At 36.7% G+C, this 27,370-nt stretch overlaps 1 protein-coding gene across 1 annotated transcript; it reads right to left on the reverse strand.

Annotated features, from left to right (window-relative positions):
• Window positions 1-1,154: 1,154 nt before the first annotated feature.
• LOC127071059 (uncharacterized) lies at window positions 1,155-27,370 on the reverse strand. Its single transcript, XM_051009877.1, has 2 exons — window positions 26,804-27,370; window positions 1,155-1,269 (listed from the first exon to the last, which is right to left on the reverse strand). Exons 1-2 carry the CDS (start codon window positions 27,092-27,094, stop codon window positions 1,255-1,257), a joined length of 306 nt encoding a protein of 101 aa, XP_050865834.1. The 5' UTR covers window positions 27,095-27,370; the 3' UTR covers window positions 1,155-1,254.

Genomic DNA, 27,370 nt, shown 5'->3' on the forward strand with positions numbered 1-27,370 from the left:
TCTCTCTCTCTCTCTCTCTCACTCACTCTCACTTTACTCTCTCGAGAAAATCGTAACGCGACGACGGATAAATCGGCTGTCCAAGAAACCAAGCCGAACGGCGAGAGTCGAGTTAGAGTCGAAAGTTTCGCGCTAATTCGTTCGTAACACGCGACGACGCGTGCCTGCCAATTGGAAAATTCCAAAATGTACATACACCACCGTATCCGCCACCCCGACCTCCATCTATCCGTCTCTTTCTCTCTCTCTTTCTTTTTCTCTCTCTTTCTCCGTCTTTCTCTTTCATTCACAACCTCTCCAACTCAAAGTTCTCCTTTTACTCGCGAAGCTATTCGTGCACGATAAGTTTATCGCCGGGAGAACATAAAGAAACGACTAATGACTTTTCGCGTTCGGGGGTATAGACTCGAACCCGTGTCGTTCGCTATCGTGTTCCTTCTCTCTTTCTCTTTCTCTCTTCCTTTCTTACTCACTTTCTTCTATTTCTTTTTTTCTATTTTTTCTTTCCTTTTTTTCGGGTTTCTTTTCTTCTACTTTCTAATATCGCACGAGAGAAAAATGTCGAGAGAAGGTCTTGATACTCGACGACATTATTTCATTTTATCTTTTACAAACGCAACCAATGGGATCATTCTATTTACAGAAATGATGGAAAGGTGTTTGTGGAAAGTGGGAAACGGAAGGTGGGATGGGGTAGTATGGACGGTAGGTCGAGGTGTATGGTTCAGTTTGATCGCGAAAAGGATGAACATTAGCAACTGTTAGAGAGACAGATAAAGACAGAAAGAGAAAGAAAAAAAGAAAGAAAGAGAGAGAGAGAGAGAGAGAAACTCGATTTATCAAATTCGTTATTATTATCTCTTTAGATCAATTCGACGATGATACTCTCGGGGTCACGTACTTTCAGTAATTGTGATAATAGTCCTCTTTGAATAGTCCACGATCATCGTCAGTAATCGGCGAGCAACACGATTTTCTCAAGCGAGTCGCGTCATCGACTCCTCATTGGCTGTTTATCCAATGTCGCTCCTATTAACCTCGTTGGTGTTTTTGCTGTCGATGTCGATGTCGATGTCGATGTCGCTGTCGCTGTCGCTGTCGCTGTAGCTGTCGCTGTAGCTGCCGTTGTAGCTGCCGCTCTAGCTGTCGCTGTCGCTGTCGCTGTCGCTGTCGCTGTCGCTGTCGCTGTCGCTGTTGCTGTTGCTGTTGTTCTGCTAACGTTTCTGGCCTCCAGAGAACAATGGATCCTGCCGGCTAGGTCGCTAGATTCTGAAACAGACAATGACCGCCAACGATGATTTTCTACCGTTTCTGCTGTGCTATGTGAGATTCGTTAAAACGCTTAAAACACTTAACCTGCTGAAAATGTTATTTCGTTGTTCAGTTCGCTTTATCTCTATCTGTCTGTCTCTCTCTCTCTCTTTTTCTTTTTCTATCTACCTATCTATCCGTTCATGCGTCCTGCTCTTGTCTTTTTTTTTCGTTCTTTCTGTCTTTTTCTTTTTTTTTTCCTTTTTTTCTTTCTCTTTTTTTTTGCAGAGCACTCGTTCGAGTTCACCGACACTGCGAGGACTCGTTAAAACGCTTAACCTGCTGAAAATGCGATTTCCAGCTTTCATCTTTCCCATTTTTCTTCTTTCTATCTATCTATCTATCTATCTATCTATCTATCTATCTATCTTTCTATCTATCTATCTATCTATCTATCCTGACATTTGAGTCTTCTTTTTCACTCACGATTTCGAGTTCAGCTCGACGAGACGGGCCTATTGTTCGGGGATTAGAAAAAAGTGCATGGAAAGTATTCCAAGAGAAAAAGAGAGATAGACGAACAGACGGGCAAAGATAAAGAGAGAGCGAGAGAGAGAGAGAGAGAGAGAGAGAGAAATCGGTTAGTGATTCTCTTCTCCCAACAATGTCTCTTAACGAGGCACAGTTTGGATTTCCTAGCTTCTCTCCGATTTGCACCTCCTTATTCGACTTCGAATTCGTTCAAGCGTGAAAAAGCATTTTATGAATCGGATGTTACTTGTTCACTTTGATCTATCTGAAAAAGATTTACGATTTTTATGGTATTTAAATTATCTTATTTAATATTATATAACGAGAGAATATGGTCAATGATCAATGATAAATCAGTTTTGTGAAATACAAAAGTTACGATTACGAGAATTAAATTTGTACAATTATGATGTGAAATTAATCGTAAGAAGAGTCGATCAATGATCGAGATCGATCAATTATATAAAAAAAGTTAAAACTTATGAATATCAATAATATTCAAATGACGATTTGGATCGTTGATAAATTCGATAAAAGAAAAAAACAGGAACAAAAAAGGAATGATAAAGCTTTTAAAATTGAATTAGACGAAATTACAGATAGAGGGTTGTAAATCGTAAAATGGAAATTGTATCGATATGCGGGCGATTAATTTCGATCAGTTCTACGTCGTCGTGATGATCTATAAAAAACTCGTTGCGAACATGAATTCTTTTTTTTCGTTTTGAGATAAGAAATGAAAGAAGAAAAAAACCAAAATAAAAATTATGATAAAAGAAGGATTAAACAAGAAAGAAAAAAAGAAGAGAGTTGGATAGACAGGTATATATATATTCTTTTTTTTCTTGGAAATCATCTTTCATAGATAACTCGGTATTTATCTACCTCTCTCTCTCTCTCTCTGTCTCTCTCTCTCATCTAACTCCGGATATGACTTTCCTCGCATCGTTTCGCCTATAAGCGCAATAACTTCCGTTTTCTCTTCTCTTAAAACTCGTTGAAGAATAAGAAGAATAAAAATAAGAAGAATAAGAATAAGAAGAAGAAAAAGAAGAAGAAGAAGAAGAAGAAGAAGTGCCGAGAATAAACCACAAATAGACTAGACGACGGAACTTCCATAACTTTAGCGAGAGCTACGAGAAAAACTGTCTGTCCGATTATATTGTCTTCTAGAACTTCGTTCCTTATATATTTCCTTCATATCGATCGTTTATGAAAGATCTTTTCGAAGTGATTTTGTCGTCATCTTTAAATCACTAGGACGAAAACGTTCTTTAACGAGTACAAACTCGGTTGTCGCGAACTCGTTACTATCTCCCATGTTGCTCGTTATCTCTATCCTTCTTTCTCTGTATACATATATATATACACACATATATATATATAGATCTGTATATATATATTATACAGGTATATACTATGTATATTATATATACACTATATATATATATATATATATATATATATATATATATATATATATAGATGAAAGATCGCAGTAACCGATCGAAATAGGCGCGATCCACCGATATTGCTATCGGTTCGTTCCGCATCGTAGAATATTAACGAGCAAATCGTGTTCTCTCGTAGCCACACTTTCTCTCTCTCTCTCTCTATATGTATATATCTCTGTATCTCTCTCTCTCTCTCTCTCTCTATTATCTATCTATCTATCTCTATTCCCTTCCACCCTTTTCCTCTCCCTCTTCACAGCACCCATTCGGCAATTTGGTCGGTTCAACAGGGAGCCCAAGTTCTATCCGAGACTGTACGCAATCAGCTGCTAATTGGGAAATGATTGGAGGCGCCTACACCGATAGTATCGCAGTTCTCTGACTACTACCATGCTCGATCCTATGCTATAAATGCCTTCATAAATGTCAAAATAGACACCTATGAAGTTTCCTGAATTGTATGGGATATTGTCTATGTATTGCAATATGTGTATATATGTATAGGTATGTATGGAAGTGTATACATGTATATATGCATATTATATCCATTCTCTTCGAAGATTACTTGGAGAAGAAAATTTAAATAAATTGTTATAGGTAAATATATTTATATATTATATATATAAATGTGTGTATGTGTATATGGATATATATATATATATATATATATAATATAAGAGGAAATCGAATAAAAAGTTTGTTGAATCGGAGAGAGGGAGGTTGGTAGGTAGGTAGGTAGGTAGGTAGTCGTTAATAAATCACTTGCGGTGGTATTACAACGAATTCCGTTCGTCGTAGTGTCGTCCGTGTACGCTCGTAATTTATTTGATGTATTACTTTGGATCCGGATGATACACGATGTACAAGTTATCCGAAAAAGCAGATTAAGGCCAGTAAACGCGGCTGACTACGCTCATTCCCCGCGACTTTGTAATCGTATGTAAAATGGATTCGCTAATGAGAAAACTTTTCAATGTGGAAATTCTGCTATTTAGCGATATACTGCAAGCTGTTATGGACGGATAGAAGAGGTATAGAGAAAGAGAGAGTGAGAGACAAAAAATAAATAAATAAAAAGAGGAAAGAAAGAAGAGCAAAAATATATAACAAAATTATATCGTTTGAAACCTCTTTACGAAACAAAAAAAAAATAAAATCATTACCATGTTCTATGATATATAAGAGGAAAAAAAATATATATATAATATTTAATATTTATATAATACTGTTCGACGATATCTATATAATACTATCTATTATGATCGTACTTTTCTTTTTTATTAATCTACGAAGGTTATTACCGACGCATAGGGTTTTTACATTTAATGATCCACGAAGATAAATGAAAGAAGTTGGAGAGCTCGGATGCGGTTCAATCATTTCGATTATAGCATCGTACACCGGAACGAACGAATTCACTTTTATGAATATCGAAGAGAAGAAATTCACGGGAGCGTGTCAAACGGAATAATTCTGCGATATAACAAAATAATCGTTCTCCGATCCGAACGAACGATTTCTATCTCTCTCTCTCTCTCTCCTACCATTACTACTACTATATACGATAGATACGCGTAGCTACAGTAGGAATAATCGATGATGGAAACTGCAAACTGCGATGTAAATACCCGGAAGCTTTAATCCGTCGATTTAACTTTAGTCAGGACCATCCTTGGCTAGTATCGACCAACTCTCTGTTATTCGATTTAAAGATCCATAGATATAGATCCATAGGACATCGTAATAGGACGATGCAAGGAAAAGACGAGGATACTCCATACTAAATGCTTTTGAAATATTTACTGGTTCTAGGCAAAGGACTAAGCGTTTGACGATAAACTGTTCGTTGCATCTCTATCCATCTATCCATCTCTCTCTATCTCTCTCTCTCTCCCCTCTCTCTCTCCCCCCTCCTCTCTCTCTCGTTCTCTCTTCAAGCATGATTATGATTTTATCTCTCGGAGGGATTATTAATATTTCATGATGCGCTTTTTGACTTTCGTAACAAAAAGAAAAATGAATCAAAAAAGAAAGAAAGAAAAAATACGAGGAAAAGAGAAGCAACTTTGTCCGTCGAGTCTCTCTCTCTCTCTCTCTTTCTCTCTCTTACAGAGGAAAAGAACGAGATAAATTTTAAATTAAAAAAAAAGAAAAAATAAAAAAGGAAGAAAGAAACAGGAAGAAAGGGAGAAAAAAGTGACGAAAAAAAAGAAAAAAGAAAAAAAAAGAAAAAGAAACTCTACCCTTATACGTATATAAATATGTAATATAAAAAAATACGTAGGGACTTCGTGTAAGATATATTTATAAGAGAACTAAAGTAACACGTGTTTTCGTTCATGTAAGTTTCGAATTGATAAAGTCGTATCTAAAATTTGCTCATCTCATGAATACGTTATTCTCGGGTGTCTGTCTCCCTCTCTCCTCCACCCTCGTCGCTCCACTCTCTTTCTTTCTCTTTCTTTCTTTCTTTTTCTAGACATACCGAGTTAGAAACGTTAGTACGCGAATATACCTACCTACCTACCTATCTACCACCCAATGTATTTTCTCTCTCTCTCTTTGCTTTACGTAGAAAAGAGGCAAGTGGCAAAAAAAGGGGGAAGGAAAAAAAAGGATATATATATAATATATATATATATAAAGGATGAAACGTGAGGGTGTTGCGCTCGAAGGTATATTCGAGGTTGTTGCCGAGGTAAAGGGGGATGGAATACTCTCCCATAGCATTAACCTTCGTTACGCGTGTTTGAACTTTCCCATACACGCTTCGTTTCCTTATGTACTTGTTTATGTGAGTAAAAGAGAGATAACCGATCGCCATTCTCACTTTTCTTTTCTTTTCTTTTTGTTTTCTTCTTCTATTTTTTGTACGTTTCTTCTTTCTTCCTTCCTTTTCGTTTTTCTTCTTTAGCTTTCTCTTTTTTAATCTTCTATTTATACGTCCCTAATGAATAACGAAAGAACATCGTGAAACTAATTGAAACTAATTATCGACCATGTTAACAAAAAATCTTTGTTTTTTAGATACACTGTGTATATGTATTTTTTTTTTATGTATATGTGTATGCTGTGTGTGTGTACATGCTTCTCGTGAAAAAATCAGCACAAAGAGAGGAAGATATAGAGGAAGATATATATATATATAAAGAGAGAGAGAGAGAGAGAGAAGAACGTTCTTGTCGTGGAAAATTGTCAAGACAGCCGTAAAAATAGTGAGCGTGAAAGAGCATTAAAATGCATTCGCCTGGAGCCAGGAAAAGAACATCTTCTTGGATCTCACGTTGGTGTCGAGAAAAATCGTATTTTCGAATCGTTGAATTTATATATATATATATTTATATATATATATACACACACACACACACATACATATAGACATGTATACATCGAACTTATTCAGAAATACGTAAAATTCAATTCATTTTGGGAAAAGCTTTTTTTGACATGGAGGAAGGATAAAAATAAAGAGAATAAAAATAAAACGAAACTAAAAAGAAGAACAATAAAAATAAAAATCCCCGTAAGAGAGATAAATGAATGAATGAATGAATGAATGAATGAAAGAATGAATGAATGTAATAAAAAAAAGGGATCGGTTCGATAAAAATTCAAACGAGTTTTTCCAAGTAAGATAAAGAAGAACGTGGAAGATAGTTACGGTAATAAGTTGGCGTTTTCTCGTTCGGATTTCATCCGAACGGGAAATACGTCATTTCCTTTTGTGGTCAGAAAATTCTTCGAGAAAGGATGAGATAGGATAAGGAGAGAAACACACAGAGAGAAAGAGAGAGAAAGCAAGAGAGAAAGAGAGATAATATATATAGTCTAGTATACCGATTCGAATCTTGACTCTTAAGAAGAAGGAAATACGTTGGTTGGCATTTGTATTAAACTGAAGAACATCGGGTCTAACTAGTTATGAATTTCTTCGAAAATTTCTTTGGGAAAACTTTCGTCTCTAAGATGGATAATAATTGCTGCTTCTCTTCGACCAGCTAAACTTTTGTTCTTCCTTTTTTTTTCTTTCTTACTCTCTCTCTCTCTCTCTCTCTCTCTCTCTCTCTCTCTCTCTCTCTCTCTCTTGCTCTCTTTCATTTTCTATTTCTTTTTTTTTCATTCTACGTCTTTCAAGAACGAGATCAACTCCCGCGATTTACACGATTTCTTTCTCGTTCCTCGAACGAAAGTTCAAGTGTCGTTCCAGTGAATTTCGTCTCGATCGATATGGGAACATTTTCAGGGATATAAAAGTTCGAACGGTTTAATATGGAATTCTGGAATTGACCTGATTTCTCTCTTACTCTCTTGCCTTACAATTGATCTTTTCTATGCGATTCTTGTAAAAAAAAAAAAAAGAGAAAAAGGAAAGAAAACGATGGGAAAGAAGAGAGAGAGAGAGAGAGAGAGAGAAGTAAAAATTGTTGAACGAATCGAAGAAAATGTCAGGTTCGATTGAAATTTCTTATTACGACAATCAAAATTTCATACACATATATACGTACATACATATATAAAACTCATCTTATCTTCAAGTTATTATATTCGAGTTAACAGCACAGCTGATATTTGCGGTTTAACCGTAAAGCAATGTTTCCCAACGCGATGAAGACAATTTCGAATATATCGAAGAGTCAAATCAGAGAATTACTCTGCAAAGTAAAAAAAAAAAGAAAAATAAAAAAAAGATTCTTCACGTAATCGCATGTTATAATCGAAAGATCGACGATGTCGGTGATAAATTTAAATAACTTAGGAGAAAAAAAAGATATAATGATTAATCAAAATCATCGAAACGAGGCGATTTTTTTGAGAATAAATGTAAACTCGGAAAAAAATTTAATTATAAACAATGATATCTCGAAAGACGATGATTGTGAGCTGTGCAAATGCCAATTGTAATGTCAACGAGTTCTAACAAGCATTTGGAGGCCGATAGATGAGAATAGAGAAGGTGTTAATGCCTTCTGTGTTTCACGGCTCGCGTTCTTGTTTCTCGAAGAGAAACTCATTAAGATGAACGTAAGAGAAAGAGAGAAAGAGAGAGACAGAGGAGTAGGCGAAAGAGCAAACAAGAGAGACAGAGACAGAGACAGAGAGAGAGAGAGAGATAGATAGATAGAAAGCAGAAGACGATATGGTCAAAAGGATGGGTTTGACTACGGATATAACCGAGCAGATAACGCGTTTAGTCTGTGCAGATGGGGACCGTTTAATTGCCTAAATTGATATCGTATCGCGTTAGGGCCAAGCTATCTAGGGGCTGCTGTTCAGACAGTACCCTTGTACAAGTATATATATATATATATATATATATATATATATATATATACTTATATATATGTATGTATGCATGTATGTATGTATGTATGTACGTATGTAGGTATGTATGTATATTGTAGTTGCACCCTCGGCAATCCCTTTCTCTGAACAGCCCCTTCGCAGTCCGACGCTTTCACGCAATGGGGCTTTCTCTTCGACAACGATGCAACCCTCGTTGCAAAAGCCTCGATCCTCTAGTGTTTCAACTAACGAGGATTCGTTAACAGTTTACTTTCATTCTTTTTCGTTTTTTTCTTTTTTGCCATAGATCTCTACCCGAGTATTCGTTATTTTTGCTTTCCTATAGGAATTCATTGCTTCTGTACGCGTACGCGTGTGTATTGGTTGGTTCATATTTCTTAAATATAGGTCTACACGTTATGATAATGATAAGTGAATAATAAATGTATTTATATATATATGTTATGTTGGGTATTGCATATTGTATAAATAATGTTATAATACATTATTAATATATTATATCGTAGTATGAAATTCGTATGATAAGAATTTCAAAGGCCTCCATCAGCCCCCACTCTTCCATTTTTGAGAACTATCAATAAGAAACAAATTACGGGGCTTTATGGTGATTGAATTACAATAATATTAAAATAGCATTTGTTATTTTATATAATTATTTTGTTTTTGTTTTTTTTGTTAATTCTTATATATTTCTAAATGATAAGTTGTAAAACTTAAACATTTTTATCAATTTCTTTTTACTTTTTTCTTAAAAAATACAATGAGAAAAAATAGTATAGGTCGATTTTTATCGGTATTGTTACGAGTAGAAAAGAAAAGAAGAAAGAAAAAGAGCTCATGTTCTTTCTTCAGCAATATTAAAATATGGTCTATGTACATATATCTTCAAGTGGAAAACTGTCAAAAAGAAACGAAGGATGGTGGTTGGTTTCTCGTTGATACGCTATCCAACGTAATATCACACGTTGAGGAAAGTGCGTGGTGAGAGAACAGGTGCACGCAATACATAGACGATATATATATGTAGATAATATATATATATATATATATACATATGTATTTTATATATACACACACACTTATATACCTATATATGTATATATATATATATATATATATATATATATATATGTACATAGAATGCGACCTTCAACGAGAAGTTTAAGATCCAATTCGCATCCATCAATGTCAGGAATGATTTTCTACGCGTTTTAAATGGCGGATCGGTACGGTTTGATGGCTCGTGTTAAATTTTGTGTTCGTACGAAACAACATGGTTCATAGTTCTTGCTCCGTTGTTGTCGTTGTTGTTTTTGTTGTTACTCTATTTGGACACCTTTCATCAAATCGAACGGACTACTCGCAAACATTTCATCCACGACATAGTTGCTGAAGGGTGAATCGAAATAATCCCTAGAGAGAGGGATCAAAAATTCACAGATTATCTGAAAAATCTTTTGTTTTTTCTACGAGAATTTTTGATAGCTTTATTTCCTTTTTTTTTTCCTTTAAGTCTCAAATCATAAACAAAAAATGTTCCTAGGGCATTTTAGTCGAATCTTGTAATTTGAAGAAAAAAATAATAAAATTAGTCTACGAAAGAGTTATTAAAAGAATCTTTTTTTCGGATTATAAAATTAAATCGAATTGAAAGTTCGATTTGATGTCGAAAAAACCAATGATAGATTTGTAAAATCACGTGTAGAGCGCTTTCGATCTACCCCACCCTACTCTATCCTCCCCTTCTGCATTCACTTCTGTACTTTTCGTCGTTGTCGTCGTTCCGTCGTTTTAATTCTATGTGCCAACGATAATTAACAATAAATTGTCGGGTATAGCCAAGGGTGACGTTAGTTTTTCTAACTCATTCTCTCCTCTTTATCGCAAGAATCGCTCCGTCGTCGACAAAAGCATTTTCCCGGTAACGACTCTTTAGTTCGTCTGGTCGATACGAAAACGAATATGCCGGTCTAAGCTGTCGCGTGCACGTTCATAAAATGTCTGTGTATATATATATATATATATATATATATATATATATATATGCATGTATGATTCATATAAAATCACGTTCGTTTTTACCTATTGCAGAAAAGTATATTAACTTTTTCGGTAACTTCTTTCGAAGATATTATACTGTAATATAATATTATATAATATAATATAATAAAAGATTATATTAGAATAGAATATATATAGTGATATATGTAATATAATTTACGTAAAATAATTATAACAGTGTAGTATAGTCTTATTAGTTTTTTCTCGATAAAAAAAATAATCGTTCATTTTTCATCCCTTTTAATTATTTCGATGCTCTTTCTCCCTTTTATATAATGTCACATTTTAAAATATATTGATAGTCAATTTCATTATTAAAAATTCTTATCTCCATTGAAAGCGAGTTGCAATTATTTCTCTCTCTCTTTCTCTCTCTCTCTCTCTCTCTCTCTTTATTTTTCGACTAAAATGAAGTGTACAAAAGAAATACGTAATCGTTTCTCTTAATGCTATATCATTTATATCGATGGTCTTTCGCTATTTTAAAGGGTATCACATTTAAAAAATATCGACGATTCATTTTATTTTTATAAGAACAAAAAAAAACAAAAAAATTTCTATTTTTCTTGTGAAAACAAAGCCCTATTATATTTTTCCTTTTCCCACGAAAAAATCAAAGCTCACAAAAGAAATAATCGTTGCTCTCAACCCTTTTAATTATTTCGATGTTCTCCCCCCTCTCTCTCTCTCTCACTCTTGTTTATCTGTATGTGTCTGTGCGTGCGTATGTGTGTATATATGTGTTTCGGTATCTCGTTGGCGGTATTAGCAAAAGGAATACGCTCGCCTCCGAAGCTATAGCCGGTGAAACGCGATACGAGGCCGACGAGATAGAAAATGCAGAGTTAGTAAACTCTGAAGCGGTGCTGGAACGGAACACAAAGGGCCTCGCGACGCGATGTCCTTTTCCTAGGATGGCTGATCAAAGAGGCACCCCGGAACGAGGGCGGAAACGAGAGAGTAACACAGAGAGAAAGAGAGAGAGAGAGAAAGAGAGAGCGAGAGGAAGATAGAAAATAGAGAATAAAAAGAGTGTGTGTAAGAGAGAGAAAGAGCGAGAAAGAGAGATAGATAGAGAGATAGAGATAGAGATAGAGAGAGAGAGAGAGAGAGAGAGAGTATCGAGACACCAAGCGTAATACGGAAATTTTGCTTCCGGCTAAAAGCGTGCGTGTTGCGCGATACTATGGAAAAATAGGAGAAGAAGGACTAGAAAACTCCAATATATATATGTATATGTATGTATGTATATGTATGAACTAAAAAAAGTGAGAGAGAGAGAGAGAGAGAGAGAGAGAGTGAGTGGGATGAAGGGGTAGTGGGGGAAGTAAAAAGGATAGAAGGATTGGTTGCGCTGGAATTGTCATCAAGGGAGTTTCGCCCGTGGCGCTAAAATATCTCCCTCGGCTGATTTCTGCCCAAGCTACGGCTCCCTATTCGATGCAGGGGTCTTTCCTCTTCTCCCTTTTACCCCCCTTAGACATCTCTCACCCCACCTCAACCCATTTCGCCCCACCCGCGTTATCCCTCTTCCCCTTTACCCTCCCTCACTGTGCGGCCCCGCACAGTTCGTTCCGTGCTCGCTCTTTATCCTTAGCCACGGCTCGTTGCCATAACTATCCCCCTGACAGAGCCACCACCACTACCACCAACACCATCACCATCACCACCACCAACACGCAGCACCAGCACCATCAGTATTGCTGCTACCACCCTCGACGTACCATCGTCGTTTTCTTGCAGAACTCTCTTACGACTCCCAACGATTTTGCGTGTTTGCTCTTATATAATACTTTCTACTCTATATTTACTCTATATTTACTATATATACTATAGACAATACTCTAGCTGAATATATATATATATATATGTACATGTGTGTGTGTATGTGTGTGTGTATATATGTATGTATATTTGTTCTTTTAGTACTATCTTGTCTCTCTTCTCAATTTATTATACCGTGCTTCTCTTATTTATTGTTAGTTTCTTCATAGAGGGGACATGTGTATTACTATACATATATTTATACGTGTATCAATATATATATATATATATATATATATTTTCTTTTTCTTTTTCTTCTTTTCTTCTTTCTTTGGATTCTTGACAAACTCTCGTGTTTACTCATTAATTAATATTTTTAATTATGTTTTAGTTTTCAGTTGAATATTACGTACATGTAATTTATCCTTTTTTATTTGTTTTGTTTTTCCTATTGTCATTTCAAAATTGTATGTTTTTCATTTTAAATAATTACTTTTTTTATTCCCTAGGATTATTTTAATTCTATTATTATTAGCAGTATTAATAGTAGTAGTATTAGTATTATTATTTTGATTGTTTCTTCCTTAAAGATATCAATGTATACGAATAGAGAAATTCTCTTTCTTTGAAATTTGTTCCCTTAAAGTTTTGTTGACTCTTTCGAAGAAAACTTTTCTCCAAAGCTTCTTCTTCCTCCTTCTTCTCCACCCTTCCTCTCCCCCTTCTCTTTCATGGAGAAAAGCGATACGCTTAGCAAAAGTACGGTCACGAGAGACGAGTTGGTTAATTAATTGTGTCGTTGGTACAATGGTGAAATTTCGGTGACAGGAACGAGATAGAAAAAGAAATAGAGAAAAAGAGAAAGAGAGAGAGAGAGAGAAGAGAAAAAGACAGAAAAAGTGAGACAGAAAACTTAACAGGGAGTTTGCACGCGAATTCTATCGAATCGATTTTAGGTAGAAACAATTTTTCTCAGATAGTATTTTTTTTGGATATCGACGCGATTTAAGGATTTAAAGGATAACGCGTGTGTCTTCATAGCGAGAGGTTACAAGAGATCCTTGGAAGTTGACGATGGTAGGAAGCACATGCAACGTAATTACACTTCGTTCAACTAGTTTCCCACTCGAGTGCAATTTCACCGATCGGTTGTCGTACGTTTCTAAACGTAGCTACGTATCTACTCTAAACGACATGCTGTCTGTGCTCTCATAGTTAGGCGGTACACGTGCGTGAAATTCGTTTCCCCATTTAATGTCCCACCAAAGCCACCTTCGAATCCTCAACTATCTATTTATTCTATCTATCCGTCTGTTCTATTCAAAAGGAGCCTTTCAATAGTTTCCAAGCGAATTTAAATGTCAATTGCTCTATATCCAAATCAATTTTTCTTTCAGGATTAATTTTTCTTATTCTTTCCTTTTTGTTTTTCTTTTCTTTAATCGCCGAAACAATAAACTCAGCAACTACTTTCTGTTTTTTTTTCTTTTTTTTACAGTTTTACAATTTTTTACCTTTTTTCCCTTCCTTTTTTCTTTTTCTCACAGTAGGTATTTCCCAAGCTAATATTTTTTTCTTGTTTTTTTTTTTTCGTTTTTTTTCAAATTGTAAAACTACAAGCACGGAAACTTTTTTACAATTTGAAATGAAAGGAAAAAAGAAAATTAACCCAAAAATTCTCGGGAGTTGAAAAAAGGGTAATGCAATGGTTTTAAAATCGTTTAGAAACTCTTTTGGTTACCATCCTGTGTGTGGAGATAACGTCGAAGAAAAAAAAAAATGATCGATTGATAGATTCGAAGAAATCGATTTCGTCGATGTAGATATATACGTAAGTACCTGCTATGCGTCAATTTTCGAATATTCCAACGTTTGCCTATCATATTTCGTTCGAAATATTTTCGTATGTAGATCAGGTTCATTCGAAGTGGAAATACTTCTTCTTTATGCTAGAGAGGGTAGAAAAGCTCGATTATGTACGTTTGTTCAAGGCAGGCAGGCAGGCAGGCAGGCGATAATGAATCAGCTTTAACGTGCCACTGAAAAAGCTCAAATTGTCTCTCCTCCGCTCGTTGATATTCACGTTGGACTGTCTGTTAATTGCGTATACACGAGGAATTATGTATGTTAGGCGTAGTAGTAACGTTTTGTAGTTTTGTACTGAAAAGAGAGAGAGAGAGAGCAGTTTGTTCGAGCATCGTTTAAAATGCCGTTTCTTCTATTTCCATTTATATAGATGTATATATATATATATATATATATATATATATATATATATATATAAACAGACGTGTATACGTGTACATATATATAACAAAAAAGATAGACGAAAGAATAAAGCGACAATTTACATTTCCCAAGTTATCTCTTTCTCTCTCTCTCTATATATATACATCTATCTATCCATCCATCTATCCCTTTCTTCTTTCATGCTATCATTTTCGAAGGAAAAAAACTTTCGTAAAAGAAGAATCGACTCTCTTCTTCGAAGAGATAATATCTTCTTTTTTCATTCTTTTTCCTTTTTCTATCCTTTTCCTCTCTTTCTTTTTTCCTTTTACGCAAGAAACGAGTTTGAAAAAACGGAAGTTTCTTTCGATAGCTCGTTAAGCGTTAAATCGAAAAGCGAATAGAGCTGAAATTGCGAGAGAGAGGCGGTGGGTGTTAACAAAATTCGCAGCAGGTACCTAAACCTTCGCAGGTACCACCTCTCTCTCTCTCTCTCTCTCTCTCTCTCTCTCTCTCTCGCTATCTCTCTTTCTTCCTGGACGAAACGAATCTGATCTGATTCGTTCGGTGGTTGGACGAAATTGAAAAATCTGTCTTGAAAGGAAACATCATAGGTAGGTAGATGGGGTTGGAGGAGGGTTTAGAGATGGTGGAGGATGGGAGTGGGAATGGAGGGAGATGGGAATGACAGGGTGAGGGTCTTGGTCCGAGTAGAAGGGATAAGGAAGAGAGATCGTCGTCTATGGCAGCTTCGAAGGATTCTCCTTTCCATCCTCTCATCCTCGTTGCGGTTCTATTTTGCAATACGCGCACGGTGCTCCGCGTCAGCACTTGTAACCTCCCGGATGCAGAAGCCGGAGGGTGCAACCCATCCACCCTCTTTCCCTCGATCCCCGTACCTCACCTTTCCCTCGCTCACTCGGTAGCAACGTGGCAGCACCTCGATGCAGCTGCAGTCGCGTTCCCGGTGACTGCAGCTGCTGCCAGATCTCTCTCTCTCTCTCTCTCTCTCTCTCTCTCTTTCTCGCTCTCTCTCTCTCTCTGTCTCTCTCATCCAGGATCGCTGTTGAGGCCTCTTTCAACCCCCGTACCTCAGTCTCCGCTTGAACCAGTCCCGTTTGAAACTCTCGTCAGGCGAGAACGAAATTGTCCGTCGTGCTCGTCTCCTCGTTTTATCGTCTCTACGTCGAAGTAAGGGAAGGCATGGCAAAATGTGTAAAACGAGCGAACGCGAAGAGAGCAACTATCTAACCCTCTTAGAGAGGATGACACATTTTTCTTCTTTCTTTCATGTCCCATCTGCGTTTCGTTTCGTTTAACGATGGTACAGAGAAATACGATGTAACCGTTGTTCCGCATAATGCTCGATATAACGTATAGAGTATTATATCATTTATTTACGAATCGTTTCTGTATAGGTACGTATGTATATAACGTATATTAAGTCGTTAGATATTTTGTAATAACGATTCAATTATTAGTATACCGTCTACTGTTATTTTGTTAATGTTCCTTTTTTCTCATTGTCTCGTTCGTATTTCGTTTAACGATGCAATGTTCTCCATAATGACGCGATGCATCCAGCAATCAATATTATTTACGAATTATTCCTGTATTATTTGTATATATATTATGTCGTTAGCTAGTGGCTAATTCGATTCCTACTATGCTCTTTACTATCATTGAATTATTATCTTTCTTCTTTTTATATATATATGTCAACACCATACTTGTTTCGTTTAACGATGCAACGTTTTGTATAATGTACGAATAAATTCTGTAATAAATATTATTTACAAATTATTCGTATATATTATGTCGTTAACTAATAGATATGTGTATGTCTTTGTGTATAATTCGACTATTAGTATGTTCTCTATTATGATTGTTTCATTATCGTTGTTATTATAATCGCAATTAGATAGGTAAATTCGTCGATTAAGCTTAATTAATGGTTCGGTTGTTATCGGTTAACTGTGGTTTAAAGGGCGATAAGGACCCGGTGATAGTTAAGGTAGGGTGTGGCTGTGAACGCGGTCAAACGCGTATCAAAGTAATTAGCGGAGCTTGCTAACGATCGATATTAAGTTAATCTGCAGCAAAGTTTTTCCTTGGAGTTTAGCTTGGTGCTGAAAGATGCAAGAGGAGTAATATCAGTAGTAGTAGTAGTAGTAGTGGTAACATTAGAGTGTAGTCGTAGAATATTCCAATGTAAACGAACGACAGGTTGCAACGATTTTAAAAAATTTCTGACGCTTCGTTTCCATGGTTAATTTGACCCCAAAAAATTCAATTTCTTTATATTGTCCGTAAAAAAAAAAAAAAAAGAGAGAAACAGAAAAATAGAAGAATAAAGTTTTTAAGCCAGTTTTTAAGTTCTCAACAATGAGATATTATTTTCAAACGATATCGTGATAAGCAACTAGATTAATAATTCACGCGATATATATGATAGATTTTTTATGTATGATCAAAAGCTGGTATCAAACGAATTTGTACGCAATAGATACTTTTGTATCTTATAATGTCATTAGGAAGCAAACGAAACAGACGATAATCGATTAGTCAAAGTTCCCATTCGAAACGATTCTATTTCCAAAATTTATACTGTCCATTCGTTAGTCGGTGTAAAATGAAAAGTATAAAAAAGAAACAAAAAGAGAAAAGGAAAGAAAATCAAACAAAAAAGAAACAATAGAAAACAAATCGAACAAACGATCGAACAAACGAACAAATAAATAAATAAATAAATAAATAAATAAATAAGATCAATGCAATTAAATTTGATTTGATAATTTAAATTTGAAATTATATCGAAGCAAGAAAGTAAAGTTGTATCGATAGAGTGAGATTCTTGTAAAATGTTCGATGAAAAGTAGAAACGGTTGAACGAGCAAGACGGCATCTGGAACGAACGTGGGAAACGTAAAAAGGGATTGCAATACAGGATTCCGGGACTTAATCGAGTTCAAGGCCATTTACCGTAACCGTACTCGAGGATAGCCTTCCTCGAGAGGATCTCGGTCAATGGAGTATCTTCATTTTCGGGAATGCTCGAAGCGGGGCAAGAGGATAATGGAGTTCTCGAGTTCTCCTAAACGGTAGGACAAAACCATCGACGAAACTTCAGAAAGCGTAACTCATTCGAGCGCTACGATAACGCGAACTAAAACTATTCGCTTGCTAAAACGATATTGCTTTTGCTTTTACTATCTATAATAAGTGATCTAAATGATTAGAATTATATAGAAAAAAAGAAGGAGAAAAAGATAAAAAGAAATTAGGAGAGGAAAGAAAAGAGAGAGAGAGAGAGAAAAAAGGCTGAGATTTCTCACAAAAAGAAAGTGTAAATTTCGGTAGTGTTTTACGATTTGAAGAAATAAGAAAAAAAGAGAAAGAATAAAGAAGATAATAAAAAATTAGACGGAAGAATTTCTTTAAAGAGAGGGAGCGAGAAAAGTGGATCAATCGAATTTCTTTTCTTTCAAAATCAACCGAGAACTTTTCGAGTCAGTTTAGAAGATCCTTCAGGATTCCCATTTCCCTCCCGCCCCCCCCTCCATCTACTTTGGTATAACAAATTCTACGTGCAATTTCTTTTCTCTTAATCCTTCAGACAGATAACGAATGATGGTACGACAGTAAGCACAAAAAAATCGGTCGGCCATCTTAGTTATCTCGAACAATGTCCCTTGTTCTTCGACGGTAAATCTGAATAATCCAAAACCAAGCTCGACTCGGGCATACGTCTCGTTTTTATTCGTATTCTCAACGCACCCCACCCCTATCAACCATAGTACCACTACCACTACCACTACCACCACCACCACCACCACCACCACCACCACCACCACGACCACCACCCTTATCCCTTTTCTTTCGTTGCAGAAGTAGTAGCCAGAAGCGGAGCTACGTAAAGATTTTATTTCACATTTAGTTGGAAGGGGAGAGGAAAAGAAAGAGAGAGAGAGGGAGAAAGAGAGAGAAAGACGACTTATGCACGCTCGACGATGTTTCACCGTCTGAGCGAACCGTCGAGCTGTTGTCCTATCAACGTAGCTCGGACGTAACAGCTGGAGCATTCCGGATCGCGAAATACGAAGATGAAAACGTGAAGGGTTTGGATGGATATATATATATATATATATATATATATATATATATATATATAAAGAGAGAGAAAGAGAGAGAGCTATATAGAAAAAAAGTAAAAAGGAAAGAAAGAAATGGAGGAGAAGAAAAGCAGCAGTGAGTTTCGTAGCGAGTCGAGAAGCGACAAGAAGAAAAGGAGGACAAGAGACAGGGAGGGTGAGTGGTCCGACGAGAAGAGGCCTTTCTCTCTCTCTCTGTCTATCCTCTTCTCTATGCCGTCGTTGCTGAGAAAACATCGATGCAGCATTTACGTAGAAAATATTCTGGGGTAAGCGTGTGACCATGGAGCCGTATGCAATCGAGAGAGAGAGAGAGAGAGAGAGAGAGATCGGAAAGGGAAGAGAGACAGATAAATAGATAGATAGATAGATAGATAGATAGATAGATAGATAGATAGATAGATAGAGAAAGAGAAAGAGAAAGAGAGATGGAGATGTAATACCAAGAAGGACCAGACTATAAGAGGGAAAGAGAGAGAGAGAGAGAGTCGATACGATACCAGTCTACGGCAGCTTGCTGGCAGCTATATCAAGTTACGCTCTAGCGCCCATCTACCACCACCCTCTCCCATTCCTCCCTTTCCACACCAGACACCGTCGTTCCTCCTATCATCCCCCTTATATCCCTCTCTTCTACTCCCACCTCTTTCTCCTTTCGTCCTCCTACTCGATCCTGCCCCAACTTTTATGTCCCCGAGACTCTGACATTATCGTGGAACATTGCACCGTTACTATCGTCTACAGGATGGTTCAACGTTACGTTCCACCCTCCGATACTGGCTGCCACGTGGAAGATTCTAATTCACCTCCCTTCCACATCCTCCAACTCTTCGTACGACTCATACTCCTTTTCTTCATTTATACCTTTCCTTCTCTCACATTCTCTCTTTCTCTTTCTCTCTTTCTCTCTCTCTCTCTATCTGTGTGTGCGCTCTATGTGTGTGTATACATATATGTATATATCTCTTCTCGCATACGACCGAAACTCGTTCGCAGCGACTACCAGATACTTGAAGGTAACTCAGCATCTCTACCTCTTTTCATGGATTATACTTACGAGTCTACTTCTTTTCGAATGGGAATAAGGAGAAAGGGAAAATATAAAAAGTTCTTCGAGTACGAGGTCGCAGTAGTGACATTTCTTCGAATTCAAATACTCGAGACGACTCTCTCTCTCTCTCTTTCTTTCTTTCCTTCTTTGTTTCTCTCTTTTTCTCTAAATGTTCTTCTAAGTACACCACTTACACTTATATTCGTAAGACGAAGATTTTTCTTTTTCTTCTTTCTCTTTCTTTCTTTCATTCTTTGCGATCTTTCTTTTTTAAATTATTATTATTATTATTATTATTATTATTATTATTATTATTATTATTATTATTATTATTATTATTATTATCATTATTATTGGGAGCTGTCGAAGCTGTTTAGATCTCATTTAAGTTGAACGGTTAATTCTGGAATAAATTTGCTCATGGAGAAACGAGTAAAGAAAGAAGGAAGGAAGGAAGGTGAATTATGGTCATTAAGGTTATTGCTTTCCATGGCATCGATACGGATTCGTGAAATAAATTTTTATTTCTCTACCCTCTTCTCTATCTATTTTTCCTCCCCTTCTCTCTCTCTCTCTCTCTCTCTCTCTCTCTCTCGTTTTACGGTTTTACGAGGAGCCGGAAATTTTTCTTTTTTTTTCCTGTTTCTTTATTTTTTTTCCACCGAACGACCCTCTCTCTGTCTCTCTCCGTCGATCTCTCTGTCGATCTCTTTTTCTCTAGCAAGTCGCAACGAAGAGCCCTGGACGTCCCTAGCATTTCCCAGTTTTCCCTTCTTTTTCTTCTTCATCCATCTCTTTTACGGCAGCGCGGTAATCACGGAAGCGAGGGTTTGAAATTCGAGAGCCCGCTAATGGCCGCTGACACTCGCTCGTCGTTCGCGCTGTAATCGGATCGACGTGCTACGTTCGAAAGCCTTTCTCGCCATCTGCATTCGTTTTTCTTTTTTGTTCCTTTTTTTTCTTTTTCGTTTCTTTTTTTTTGTTTTGTTTTCTTCCTTTTTTATCGCCGAGAGGCATCGTTGCGTTTGCCATCATTGGATCGTGCATGCTTCGGCTAACGGGAAAATGTCTTTCCCCTTCAGCCTTCCTTCCCACCACCCACCTACTCATCCTCTGCTCTCTCAAATGATAGAAAGAGAGAGAGAGAGAGAGAGAAGGAGAATGTGTGTGAGAGTGAGAATCACAGAGAGAAAGAGAGAGAGAGAGAATTCGCTCATACAAATCGCGATTTTTACTCGAATTGCATTGAAAAGACGAAATCTCGACACGAAATAGCTTCCTGAGACCTTAATTTGTTCTACCTTTAATCTTGATTCCTCTTTCTATTGTAACAGGATTTGCTATTCCTTGTATGAAAGAAAATAGAAGAGAAAAAAGAAATAGACGAAGGAAAAAAAGAGGGATAATCAGAGGGAGAAAAGGAAAGAATAAATCGAAGTGTTCGATAAGGAGAGAAAGATTATTATTTTTTTTATTTCTCTTTTTTTTTCTACCACCCCCTCCCCCCTCCCGCCGCCCTCTACGTGAGACCTGTTGATTTGAAATAAAGATTTGATTCTCTGTCAATGGAGGTAATTTTTTTTTTCTTTTTCTTCCTTCCTTCCTTCATTTCTCTTTCTTTTTTTTTCTTCCTGTTAATTCTTTTCCTTTCCTTTTTTGTTTTTTAATCGCGAAGTACATAGAATTTATTTAAGGGAAAGAATAATAACGAAGTTCGTATTACGGTTAATATAATTCACGAAATGTAATAATATTTTAATCGTTCTTTCAACAACATTCATCTAATATATATATTCCTTTATCCGTCTGTACGAATTTCAATTCGTCCGTTTTAATCTGTCTAATTTTTTTTATTCATCGCCGAACAATCATCCATAGAATTCTTTATAGAATAAAATCAATTCATAAGATGTAATTACGTTATTAATAACATTGACAGAAAGCACGTGATTTGTTTGCACGTTTATCCGCTCGAGATAATTATACGTACATGGAAAAACGTTTAACCTCGATTAACAATTTAAAATAAATCGAATCGTGGTTTATTTAAAAAGAAAATATCGATAAAATCCCACAGAGATTTTCATAACGAAAGCTTGAAACGAAGAAAATTATAAAATGTTAACGAATTACAAAACGATGATGGAAAAGTGACAATGATCCTTGTTTTTCTTAATTTTCTTTTTCTTCCATGTCTTTTTTAAAATCGAAACAACGAAACAAATTTATCTATTTATCTATTTTATACTATTACCTTTCTGGCAGATGGACGGAATCCATACGAATGAACAATTAAAAATAAATGAACCGTTATTGACGGAATCAAGTAGATATTATAAATTCGTATGAGTTTGAAGGGTGTAAAAGCTAAAGAGAGAAAGACAGAGACAGAGAAAGAGAGAGAGAGAGAGAGAGAGAGAGAGAGAGAGAGAGAGAGAGGGAGAACAAGTCGGGCGTTTAACGCGTTAACGGGCCTTTGGAAGTCCCTTCAGAGGGATGTCCGTAGCACAGTAGGCAAGGGACGGATTGCCGAGAGGTCGTTGGGATAACGGAGAACGAGGGCTTGCAAATGAATGCATTAATTAATTAGAGCTAAAGAGCGAGAGCGAGAGAGATAGAGAGAGATAGATAGATAGATAGAGAGAGAGAGAGAGAGAGAGAGAGAGAGAGAGAGGTGGAGAGAGAGAGAGAGAGAGATCCGAAGCAAACGCGAAGCGACGAGACGTCGGGGATCATATCCCTGACATGGTTGACGGGCATCTCGCGCAGCTGTCCACGTTATCCTGGAATTATGCTGGCCTATGTGAACCTGTCCACGAATCGGGCCTTTCCCGTCGCGTCGGTTCGTTTCTCGTCGGTTCTCCGTGCGTGGCTCATCAACGTTGATATATATGTATCTACTGTCTCTCTCTCTCTCTCTCCCCCTGTTTCTGTCTCTGTCTCTGTCTTGTCTAACGCATGCTGACATACAATATACAATCGTTTATGGTATAGGTATACGTATATATATATATATGTATATGGGTATGCGTATATGTATATATATAACCGATATTCATGGACAAAGAGCTTTAACGGACATGAGTTCCTATATCAAACGGGTTAAACAACTAGGGAGAAATCAGAATCGAGAGAAATAGAGAGAGAAAGAGAGAGAGAGAGAGAGAGAGAGAGAGAGAGAGAGAGAAAGAGGGAGTTGACATCAGTAGGAAGTATCACTGTGAACGTGGTTTGTGGAAAGGTTAGAGATCGTCTCTACCACCAAGCTGAATTTATGCCGACGTCGTGATGAGATTTGACGACGAGAACCATGAGAACGACGAGAACGATGAGGACGAGGACGAGGACGTAGAGGAGCCTGAAGCTTCTTGAAAAGCCTCTGGTTGATCAACCTCGCCTGGCTCCTGTCATTCGAGAGAGAGAGAGAGAAAGATAGTTAGAAAGATATATGGGGAGATAGAGAGAGAGAGAGAGATAGATAGAGAATCTTTTCGAGGCTACACCAGTCGGCCCGTTCTACTCGTATTTAGCAAAGCGTCGAACGCCTCTGGCTGTTTCATATTAAAGCATCAACGTGAGAGAATGCAAGAGATATAAACGATGTTGTTTCGATCGATCGACATTTTAGACACGTTGCGAATAATCGATATTTGTTTCACATACCTTCGTTCAATTAATTTTATGACGTTAGATATTAAATTATTATTTTAACAATTTATACGCAACAATTTTAATTATTCGTGTAACAATGTTAACAATTCATATATAAATATGTATAAAATATATATGTATACATATATAATAATATTAAAATCACATCGTTTTTATATACGTGAATGAAGTTGATATATCAGTAGTACGATCATACATTTAATCAGACATGATAACTTTTTTATAATATACAATTATAATAATAATAATGATAATAATAATATTAATAATCCCGATTCTACTCTTGTCGTTGACGAAAATTTTATAAATCCAATTATAAGAATTGATTGAGAATTTCTAAGTGACACGTGATCGATTTATGAATAGATAAATAGTACGAATCGATTAATAATTGTAGGTAATAGTAAATGACGGACGATCGACAAATTTTAATAATAAGAATCAACGTAGAGAAATCGTACGAAATCAGAATAGATTCGAGCGATATTGATCGACGATATTTTCGTTATTACTGTAAGTCAAAGTAAAATTAAATCAATCAGTCTGTATGATCGATAAGTACGGATTTAAATAGACGGGATCTATTCGTGAATCGAGCTGAATTCCTCGAGATTGTATCATTGAGGATTATAACCGTGAAACTATAGAATTGGTATCACAAAGGGACAATGTTCGGTCATAAGAGGTCCGATAGGAAGGGAGGGGGAAGGAGGAACCGGGATACAAAGGGGTGGATAGGGGTGGTTTAGTGTATGCGTTAAAATAGGAATCGATTACTTAACACGAAAGTCGTGTTGGAAACGCGCGAGAAAATTCGCACGTGTCCCATTTCATGAATATCAGGAGTATGGTCGATATCGAGAGCAGTAGCAGCACAGTTACGGCTAATGAGGGATCGAACGAGCATCGACTCCTTTTCCGATTTGTCGGCAACATCAAAGAGACTATGACTCTCTCTCTCTCTTCCTCTCTCTCTCGCTCTCACTCACACTTATAGAACACACAGTTTCTCTATTCACACACTCTTCTTTCTCTCTTGGTCCTATCTTTCTCGCTCATCGAATGGCAGCTCTCCGAAAAGCAAGCAGCGTCACGTTCAACGGTACTAGAACGTAACACGCCTCTAGGCTAAAGTACCGAGAGTACCTATCTACCTATCTACCTACCTACCTACCTACCTACCTACCTACCTACCTACCTACCTACCTACCTACCTACCTACCTATCCACCTATCTACCTACCTACCTACCTCCTCATAGAATGGAAAGTACGGAAAGGGTTCTGGTTTAAGCTCCCGAACGATGTTTCTGACCGCCAATCAGTCGGTCGACGATAATCGACCCTCGACCCAACTACTACTACGTCAATGAAAATCGCTACCAATCCCCGTCCTTCGACGATTCAAAGAGGAACTAACTTTCGAAGTTACTATCCTGGAGACCAATCGATCGCGATGTAATCGCGATGTTCTATGGTGAATCGCTATATTCAAGCGCACACAGGTATATATCTACCACTACCAGCACCATCGCCATCACTACCATCATCGCTACCACTACCATCGTCATCGACAGATAATACTAGTAGCAACAACTGGTATATCCACTTACTCGTTTCTCCGCATACATATACGCATACGTACATGGATAGTAGTTAATAGTTAGTAGTGATAGTACTACTACTAGTAGTAGTAGTCAGATCTCCTAGCTAGCTAGGTAGCTACTTACCTAGACACCTACCTACCTACCAACCTATCATACCCAACCTACTCTCTACTACACCATCTTCTCCTTCACGTCACCCTGAATCCTTCATGTCTATCTCTCTTCGCCCCGAAGGAACAATGGAACGCTCTGTTCCCGAGGGAATATCAGACAAGAGAACGACTAGTGAACGTTGGAGAAGCGTTCGCCGATGTAACCCTCTCCGTCCATTGGTAGACCGTGAGAGAGCACTTCCTGTTAGCCTCGACCCTCGTCCGCAACCAGCCGCAGGCCGCAAGCCTCGACTCCTGCGAGCCGTAACCCCTAACCTCACGCTACTCGCCCTGACCTCCTGCCGACAGCGTAATTGTTTAGAAACCCCTTGATCTGTAATTTCATCGCCCGGCTCCTCTCCTATACTCGAAACATGCTTAACACGACTCTCTCCCTCCATTTTCTCTCTCTCTCTCTCTCTCTCAATATATATATATATATATATGTGTATATATATAATATATATGTGTATGTACGTATCTATATTTATATCTATATCTATCTCTATCTTTCTACATTTGTTTCATACATTCTATCCTTTTTTTTGTGATCCTTAATTAATTTCCTTTTATCTTTCCTTATTTCCTGTATTTTTCTGTAGTCCATTATATATTTCCTATACTTTCCTTCTCTTTCTAACAATTAATCAATCGTTATTGTTAGAATGCACGACAGACCTCGACATTATTTCTCTTTTCTACATCACGCTCGAAGAAATTCATTAGAAAAGATAAAAAAGTCAAAGCGGAAGGATCGCGTGAGATTCCCGCGATAAAAAATTTCTTCTCTATATATTTGTTTCTTTCACTACTTGTTTTTTTTTCTTTTTTATAAGCGAATGTTTCTTTTTTTCTTCTTTTCTTTTTCTTGTTTTCTTTTGTCCCGTTCAATCGATCGATCTAAGACGAGTTCATTTCGTACTGTGAGAATAAGAAATCGTTGCATGTTTAATAACAATGTATCTTATTTAAATGAAATCGTCTTATGAAATATGGATTTAGTTTTGATATCGTTATCAATCGAAATTCGACGATAACGATATATTTATTCTTTTTTATTAAAATTGTTGATGAAACAGGTCGATAAATCTTTTCGATTTTATTATTTTGTTTCTCTTAGAAAACAAAATCATAATGAGCATATATCGTTATTGCATTGCTATGAAAGACATATAACTAAAATAAAATTAAAAATGCATTGTTTAGAAAAAAAAATTACATATATATCTTTTACATAAATTATTCATTTATTTATCGATCACAATTTTACCGAAATAAAATTACAAAACATATTCGTGTAACTAACAAATCAAAACTGATAAGTCGTAATTTCTGTTTTTCTTTTTGTTTCTTTCTTTCCTTGAAATAAATGATTCACTTATTTATCTGTCTTTTCATATGAATCAAATAAGCAAAATGAACTGAGCATGCCACAAGAATAATTACAAAAATTTAACGAGAACGATTAACTCGATTGATCGAATTAACTCGTCTTCGATCATTTCGAAGAAATATGGAAAAGGAAAAGAAAATTGCACACGTACACGAAAATATCGAATTTTTCGTAATTATACTTACAATGTCTTCGAGTTTGGAGCATCCTCTTCTCGTGGTGCAAACGAGTGCAACGATAACACCCCCAGCGAACATGAGAAGAAGAAAAACCGCAAGTCTCCAACCATGATCTTTCTGTGGGAAGAGCTTCTTGGCGGCTGGTAATCCGGCGACCTCCGATGTGGAGACGCCGAGACGCGACGCCTTCACTAGAATCGTCCTAAGGCGTCTCGACGCCTTTTCGCAGCCCACCTTCGTCGTATTGTTGCTTTTCGAGTTGGAACTCGATCTCGATTTCACGTGCACGTGATCCATTTTTTATAATTCTCTCTCTCTCTCTCTCTCTCTCTGCCTCTTCTTTTTTTTTTTTACGTGAAGAGTGATGAGAGTCACTTGACACGTGATCAAACTGATCGAACTCTCCGAACAGTCAAACTCATCAAAATATAGTGATCATAATCATTAATAAAAATAATATCTTTCGTTTTTGTCCTTTTTGATAATCATTTAGAGTCACTTAATGTTAATACTTGTAGATATATGTATATTAAATCACTATGCCACTATTAATTATCACGTCCCTTCACGTTG

This window comes from Vespula vulgaris, chromosome 20, assembly GCF_905475345.1.
Source record: "Vespula vulgaris chromosome 20, iyVesVulg1.1, whole genome shotgun sequence".
NCBI lineage: Eukaryota > Metazoa > Arthropoda > Insecta > Hymenoptera > Vespidae > Vespula > Vespula vulgaris.